This window comes from Leuresthes tenuis, unplaced genomic scaffold (assembly GCF_036924035.1).
Source record: "Leuresthes tenuis unplaced genomic scaffold, fLeuTen1.0.hap1 SCAF_24, whole genome shotgun sequence".
In the NCBI taxonomy this organism is placed as follows: Eukaryota; Metazoa; Chordata; class Actinopteri; order Atheriniformes; family Atherinopsidae; genus Leuresthes; species Leuresthes tenuis.
The window spans coordinates 11167776-11175692 of record NW_027325378.1 but is presented as its reverse complement, the minus strand read 5'-3'; the positions used below and the strand labels follow the sequence as shown (position 1 = coordinate 11175692).

General features: G+C 51.5%; 1 protein-coding gene across 2 annotated transcripts; it reads right to left on the bottom strand.

The window, feature by feature from the left end:
• Positions 1 to 112: 112 nt before the first annotated feature.
• On the bottom strand, positions 113 to 7389 carry bdh1 (3-hydroxybutyrate dehydrogenase, type 1). Of its 2 annotated transcripts, XM_072379084.1 has the most exons (5): positions 7076 to 7387; positions 6630 to 6740; positions 6272 to 6413; positions 6027 to 6179; positions 114 to 1335 (listed from the first exon to the last, which is right to left on the bottom strand). In XM_072379084.1, the coding sequence occupies exons 1-5, from the start codon at positions 7286 to 7288 to the stop codon at positions 869 to 871; spliced, it is 1086 nt and encodes a 361-aa protein (XP_072235185.1). In that variant the 5' UTR covers positions 7289 to 7387; the 3' UTR covers positions 114 to 868. The 2 variants fall into 2 exon arrangements, with proteins under 2 accessions (XP_072235186.1, XP_072235185.1); XM_072379085.1 differs by lacking the exon at positions 6027 to 6179 and having other exon boundaries at positions 113 to 1335; positions 7076 to 7389.
• Positions 7390 to 7917: the final 528 nt, after the last annotated feature.

Here is a 7917-nt window from a genome sequence, read left to right as displayed (position 1 = left end):
TGCTGTTGTTGGGAGAGCAACACACGCCTGTTGTAGTTTCCTATTAGACATGTATGCCCCCTGGTGGCCATGTGTGGCATTACACGCCCCTAACCTTACAGAACACCTTCAACAACACACTACAATGCTTTTTGGTCACTTTATTTCAAGTCATTCTTAAAAAAGGACACTGATTTGTTATATCTTAAAATAAAAAGCTCTATACAACTGATTATGGTAATTACAAAATACTTTGCCGTTAAAGGTGGGGATGGTGGGCAACCTCTCCTCTCCCCTCCCTCCAAGCGCAACCATTAATCACATCAAAGGATGTCGGTGTCGAAGTAACATGCTGGATCTCATGGAGCATGTGAGACAAAGTGGGATTGTGTTGTTGTTACATAACTTTGTGGGTGAGTCGGGGCCAAATTGCACCATGGCCTTACAGTAGCCGACCTCCCGTCTGTTCCGGTGTGAGCCACAACGGAACACAAGGGGAGCCTTTCGGGGGCCCCAGAGGGACTCAAAGAAGGCACAACATCACAAGCATAAAAGTAGGGAGGAGGGGAGGGACAAAAGCTCTAAAAAAGACGGGCGGAATCTCCACAGTAAGCAAGAAAAGGACACGGCGTCTATAGCTATGAGCATGTCCCGGCCCTATTTATCAGAGAATATGTATCTGTATATATAAAGTTATGGTTCTTGACAGACATGAAAAGCAAAGTGCAATCATTTACTTACAGTTTTAAGGCTTAATCAGTGAATGACTTCAAGTGTTGCGGGATACACACAAGAGACCCATAATAGGGTGGAGTCTGTCGATCTGCATAATGCTACACAGAATACGCTGCTATCTGATCTGAAGGTGAAACGGAGGAAGCTAGCACTTTTAGAAGTAGAGCAAGTCGGATATGGCGCCGGGCAGGTGGGTCATCACCTGCACTCTGATCCACCAGTGCGGCTCCATGGGGCTGTATCGCGTGTAGGGTCGCTTTGACACGATGGCGTCGGTTATGTCGTCCAGAACAGGAGCCATGTCCTTCTGTCCACTGTTGCAGTAAGAGCGCATCAGAGCCATGTACTGCTCAAAATGAGCCTTGCCATAATCCTCCTTCACAGCAGAGGGTGCCTCAGTCCACAGCTTGTTGGCCGTCGTCGCCACAATGTCGCGGGTCAGGATGCCAGTGGCCACGATGAAGTTTCCCGGTTCGATTATGGACACTTTTACTCCCCAGGCCTTCATCTCATAGCGCAAGCAGTCAGAAAAAGCCTCCACGCCATATTTAGTGACGCAGTACGGCGATCGCAACATGTTGCCCATCCTCCCGTACATGCTGGCCAGGTTCACAACGCGACCTACAAGCAGACGAAAGGCAGCAGAATTGCACTCAGAATTACACAAACAATTGAATCGAAAGCAAAACTGAAAACACACTTTAAAGAAAGGTAGAAAAAACGTGAATAAGAAAAAAATCTATTTTTCACAAAACATTTCCTCAAAATGTGATGCTGAGCATTGTTTTTGTCACATTAGAAATGTGTTTTGTGCCACCTGCTTTCTTTTTTCCATTTTAAGTATTTCTGGAAATGGTTGTTGTGTTTTCTTTTCAAGTCATTTTGTTGCTTCTCTGTTGTATTTGGCAAGACGATGCTCTCTGAAAAAAGAAGTTTTTTTTGTTTGTTTTTTTAATAAAATGTTTTTTTCAAAATGTTTCATGGAAAGCGTTTAATTTTCTCTCTTGTTGTGCCTCCCGTCTCGTCTTGTTGGGCCTCCCGTCTCGTCTTGTTGGGCCTCCCGTCTCGTCTTGTTGGGCCTCCCGTCTCGTCTTGGTGTGCCTCCCGTCTCGTCTTGGTGTGCCTCCCGTCTCGTCTTGGTGTGCCTCCCGTCTCGTCTTGATGGGCCTCCCGTCTCGTCTCGTCTTGATGGGCCTCCCGTCTCGTCTTGGTGTGCCTCCCCTCTCGTCTTGGTGTGCCTCCCGTCTCGTCTTGTTGGGCCTCCCGTCTCGTCTTGTTGGGCTTCCCGTCTCGTCTTGTTGTGCCTCCCGTCTCGTCTTGATGGGCCTCCCGTCTCGTCTTGATGGGCCTCCCGTCTCGTCTTGTGGGGCCTCCCCTCTCGTCTTGGTGTGCCTCCCGTCTCGTCTTGTTGGGCCTCCCGTCTCGTCTTGTTGGGCCTCCCGTCTCGTCTTGATGGGCCTCCCGTCTCGTCTTGTGGGGCCTCCCGTCTCGTCTTGTGGGGCCTCCCGTCTCGTCTTGTGGGGCCTCCCGTCTCGTCTTGTGGGGCCTCCCGTCTCGTCTTGTGGGGCCTCCCGTCTCGTCTTGTTGGGCCTCCCCTCTCGTCTTGTTGGGCCTCCCGTCTCGTCTTGTTGGGCCTCCCGTCTCGTCTTGTTGGGCCTCCCGTCTCGTCTTGTTGGGCCTCCCGTCTCGTCTTGGTGTGCCTCCCGTCTCGTCTTGTTCGGCCTCCCGTCTCGTCTTGTTCGGCCTCCCCCTCTCGTCTTGGTGTGCCTCCCGTCTCGTCTTGTTGGGCCTCCCGTCTCGTCTTGTTGGGCCTCCTGTCTCGTCTCGTCTTGTGGGGCCTCCCGTCTCGTCTTGTTGGGCCTCCCGTCTCGTCTTGTTGTGCCTCCCGTCTCGTCTTGATGGGCCTCCCGTCTCGTCTTGATGGGCCTCCCGTCTCGTCTTGTTGGGCCTCCCGTCTCGTCTTGTTCGGCCTCCCCTCTCGTCTTGGTGTGCCTCCCGTCTCGTCTTGTTGGGCGTCCCGTCTCGTCTTGATGGGCCTCCCGTCTCGTCTTGATGGGCCTCCCGTCTCGTCTCGTCTTGGTGTGCCTCCCGTCTCGTCTTGTTGGGCCTCCCGTCTCGTCTTGTTGGGCCTCCCGTCTCGTCTTGATGGGCCTCCCGTCTCGTCTCGTCTTGTGCGGCCTCCCGTCTCGTCTTGTTGTGCCTCCCGTCTCGTCTTGTTGGGCCTCCCGTCTCGTCTTGTGGGGCCTCCCCTCTCGTCTTGTTGGGCCTCCCCTCTCGTCTTGTTGGGCCTCCCCTCTCGTCTTGTTGGGCCTCCCCTCTCGTCTTGTTGGGCCTCCCCTCTCGTCTTGTTGGGCCTCCCCTCTCGTCTTGGTGTGCCTCCCGTCTCGTCTTGTTGGGCCTCCCGTCTCGTCTTGTGGGGCCTCCCGTCTCGTCTTGTGGGGCCTCCCGTCTCGTCTTGTGGGGCCTCCCGTCTCGTCTTGTTGGGCCTCCCGTCTCGTCTTGGTGTGCCTCCCGTCTCGTCTTGGTGTGCCTCCCGTCTCGTCTTGTTGGGCCTCCCGTCTCGTCTTGTTGGGCCTCCCGTCTCGTCTCGTCTCGTCTTGATGGGCCTCCCGTCTCGTCTCGTCTTGATGGGCCTCCCGTCTCGTCTCGTCTTGATGGGCCTCCCGTCTCGTCTCGTCTTGATGGGCCTCCCGTCTCGTCTTGTTGGGCCTCCCGTCTCGTCTTGTTGGGCCTCCCGTCTCGTCTCGTCTTGATGGGCCTCCCGTCTCGTCTCGTCTTGATGGGCCTCCCGTCTCGTCTCGTCTTGATGGGCCTCCCGTCTCGTCTCGTCTTGATGGGCCTCCCGTCTCGTCTTGTGCGGCCTCCCGTCTCGTCTTGGTGTGCCTCCCGTCTCGTCTTGTTGGGCCTCCCGTCTCGTCTTGGTGTGCCTCCCGTCTCGTCTTGTTGGGCCTCCCGTCTCGTCTTGTTGGGCCTCCCGTCTCGTCTTGTTGGGCCTCCCGTCTCGTCTCGTCTTGATGGGCCTCCCGTCTCGTCTCGTCTTGATGGGCCTCCCGTCTCGTCTCGTCTTGTGCGGCCTCCCGTCTCGTCTTGTTGGGCCTCCCGTCTCGTCTTGTTGGGCCTCCCGTCTCGTCTTGTTGGGCCTCCCGTCTCGTCTCGTCTTGATGGGCCTCCCGTCTCGTCTCGTCTTGATGGGCCTCCCGTCTCGTCTCGTCTTGATGGGCCTCCCGTCTCGTCTCGTCTTGTGCGGCCTCCCGTCTCGTCTTGTTGGGCCTCCCGTCTCGTCTTGTTGGGCCTCCCGTCTCGTCTTGTTGGGCCTCCCGTCTCGTCTCGTCTTGATGGGCCTCCCGTCTCGTCTCGTCTTGATGGGCCTCCCGTCTCGTCTCGTCTTGATGGGCCTCCCGTCTCGTCTCGTCTTGTGCGGCCTCCCGTCTCGTCTTGTTGGGCCTCCCGTCTCGTCTTGTTGGGCCTCCCGTCTCGTCTCGTCTTGATGGGCCTCCCGTCTCGTCTCGTCTTGATGGGCCTCCCGTCTCGTCTCGTCTTGATGGGCCTCCCGTCTCGTCTCGTCTTGTGCGGCCTCCCGTCTCGTCTTGTGCGGCCTCCCGTCTCGTCTTGGTGTGCCTCCCGTCTCGTCTTGTTGGGCCTCCCGTCTCGTCTTGTTGGGCCTCCCGTCTCGTCTCGTCTTGGTGTGCCTCCCGTCTCGTCTCGTCTTGGTGTGCCTCCCGTCTCGTCCTGTTGTGCCTCCCCTCTCGTCTCGTCTTGTAGGGCCTCCCGTCTCGTCTCCGAAGTTCTGCGTCGAAGGAAGGCGTTGCTCTGCAATTCACCATGCCGCAAGGGGGGGTGTGGCTGTGTGGTTTCAGGGGTTATAGCCGAATCCTTGCCTTTTCTTCAGTTAACAACAGTTGGCGCGGCAGTTAACAACAGTACACAAATGGCAACCGAGGTGGAGCAGCTGTATTTGCAGTTGGAGCTCAATATTGAAGAACAAATGCTTGTATTGCCAATGTTGAAGCGCAGGCGACAGAGAAGACATTTGCGGAGGTGGTCTGTACGACCGGTCGAGGCTGGGAACGGGTGAATTTACAACACTGGTTCACCCACTGAGGGACCTCGATGAACAAATGCACTTTCGATACTTTGGAATGTGAACGGGCCGATTTGACGAGCTTCTTCGCCGCGTACAGCCATTAAGACCGGAAAAAGCAACTGCCGGAAATTACGTCTGAGTGGACCAATCACAGCACTTGGGGTCCGCGTCAACGCGTCGTGTTAGAATTAGAATAAAAAATTTTTGTTCTAATTTTTTTAGAGGTGCACGTCAGGCTATGGCGTCGGGGTCCACGTCGACGGCGTAGCTGGAGAAGCATAAACTTCGCTTTATTCAGCAGGATTGGCTATGCCTGCTTGGGCCACCGGAACCAACCAATCAGGGCGGACTAGGCTTTTCTGGATTTGCCTTCTGGAGTTTCTGTTTAATAAGAAACTTGGAAATAAAATGCCACTCGAGCCGTTTTATGGGAACTTTAACTCCACCACGTTTTCTTTCTAGGTCACTCATTACAAACTGCTGCTGTTCTTCTCAGATAATCAGTGTCCTACTCGGGCAGATATTGGCGACAAAAGTCAGCGATAATGATTGACATTTGCCCTGTGATGGTGACAGATGGACACTTTGTCCAGTCACCTCCATTTGGTTCTTCTCATTTTAAATGAAAGAGCCCATCCTTTTCTGTAGTTTTCCATCTTTGTTGTTTTCACAATTGAAACATTTAACAATCACTTTATCTATTTGCTGTAGCATAGCTTAAAAACACCCACACCTAGCCTGCATGTCCAGTTTTTGGATTTTCTTTCAAAGTCAGCGAAAACCACACTTTTTAAATGAGCTTTGCAAATGAGCGATAATTCCAGACTGGATATTAATATATTTTTTCCTTTGTTTTTACCATTTACAATCGTATTCATCTTTTTGTACTTGTCCCTTGGAGTTTTTTTATACCAAAAAAAAAGAAGCAATACAAGAGAAATGCTTAAAATCTGTCTGTCAACTTCAGGCTTTGTTTGCATTCCCCACAGAAGTCACGGGACACTAATCAGTAAACTGGTTGGCCACATAGCTCTCTTTCAAATAGGAATTCAAACAGTGCTTTACTCTTTTACTTTTAATCTCAAACGGTTTACGGTTAATCTCAAAACCCAGGTCGTTTGTTCCTTTGTGATTTTTGCACTTTAGACTGGTCATTTTAGATTTCTAGTGTCTACGTGAGATTAAGTGTTAATGTGTGACACAATTGGTTAATCTTGCAGTGGTTTACCTTTCGCCCTGCGGATTAGTGGCAGGACAGCTTTGGTGACCCTTATGGTGCCCCACAGGTTGACCTCTGCCACCTGCTTGTAGGTGTCCATGGAGGTGAATTCTACCTCTCCAAACGTCGACACGCCGGCGTTGTTCACCACGGCCCACAGATCTAATTTAGCACGGACAGCGACAGAAAGGCGAGAGCAAGTGAAACACGTTGTCTTTTCTATCTGGTTGTTGCAGTGCTGCAGAGTTGTTTACCTCTTTGGGAGTCTTCCAGGTTGTCTTTGATGTATTCCACAGCCTTGTTCACCTCCTCGTCGCTGCAGACATCCAGCTGAATGACCTTCATCCGGTCTGAATTAAATTCTTCAAGCTCCTTTGCACCCTCTCCGCCTTTATCCTGTGGGAGATGGCGTTTGAGTGAGTTTATGACATGAAGAAATATGCTGATTCCCCCTGATTCAATCTGTTGAAGCATTTTTCGGCCTGTTGTGTTGGACTGGGACTCTCCCCCAGGAGTGAAATCTTTGCAAAAGCTGCTGTTGCTTTCACTTCATAAATCCAAGCCCAGCTTCATGCGCCCGCATTCATCAAACGAGCCACAGCTCATCCTCACCTTTAGCAGACATCCAGCGAAGACTGTGAAGCCGAGCTTGTGCATATGTTTGGCAAGTTCATGTCCGAATCCAGAGTCACAGCCAGTGATGAGCACAGCCTTGCCTTTCACCTACACAGACAGGCAGAACGTGGAGACATCCTCACAAACACGACACAGAAGATGCAAATAAATAGCTCACGTGCTAAAACAGTTTAAGATTGAGATCTGTAAATGTTGACAACCAAACAACATGCATTTGTTGCATCAGCAACATGTCGGAATTTACAGCATTTCTTTACAGAATCAACACAGAAACTGGACTCGTGCACTGCAACTATATCGTATCTTGAACAAGATTTTGAGTCTTGTATGTTCCTCTTTGTGTTGCAATGACAAGTGTGTGTCAGTTCAGTGCCTTACGAGACAATTGTGCAGAAAAACAGCACTCCATACTTTTACATTACCTCCACCAATCCTCTGGGGATTCGAGGCGCCGCCACGTAAAGCACGAACAACACATAGAGCACAACTATACACTCGGTCACACTCGTCTCCGGCAATCCCAACATTCTCATGGCTGAGTTCAGGAGAGCGGGCAGCCCAAAACCCAACACGACAGTCAATACAACTGAAAATGACACCAGGAGCGTAACTCGGAGTACCGACTGCGGAGCCATCTTGGAGGAATGGTGTGTTTACTTTCCTCACTCTCCCCGTATCCCACCAGCGCGGGGTCACGGCTCGGCACGCCCCCGTGTCACGCCAGCGGAAGCATGTATAGAAAGCAACGTTGTGATGGCGAACTCGCCTGCTTTGTAGTTTTTTTTATTTTTCGTTTTCTAGAAAAACTAAAGCATGTCTAACGGTTACGATGCTGGGAACGGTCGCGCGTGCCAGTTGCCACGCTCGACAGTAACGGTCCGAGGAGGGAGAAAAGGCGTGTCGCCACTAAAAGAACACATTGCGAAACAGTACCCTTTACACAGAGGCTTAGCGTGTAGCTTTCACTGTAAAGCTGGTGCCATGGTTATAAATATATATTACAGTAGTTCGCTGCATTCACGGGATTCAAGTAAGGTGGTAGGAAAACAACCACAGTAATGAATATTCGGCCACACTTTCATTGAGCTGGGATTGAAACCACAACTGTTCAGTAAATATTCTACTAAAAGTTTTAGATACTTCGCCTATTGCAATCTTATCACACTATTACGTGGAAATGATGCATGTACCATAGATGTAACAAAGCATTACTAATCAAAGTATGTAATTGAAAAAGGACAAAAAGTTAAATGTCGTGTTGTCA

Coding starts and splice junctions, on each gene's coding strand:
- bdh1 (XM_072379084.1), bottom strand. CDS start 7,288: ATGGCTCCGCAGTCGGTACTCCGAGTTACGCTCCTGGTGTCATTTTCA. Junction 6,414..6,629: donor TCGCTGGATGTCTGCTAAAG/GTGAGGATGAGC, acceptor CATCTCCCACAG/GATAAAGGCGGAGAGGGTGC. Junction 1,336..6,026: donor ACTAATCCGCAGGGCGAAAG/GTAAACCACTGC, acceptor GTCTGCTTGTAG/GTCGCGTTGTGAACCTGGCC.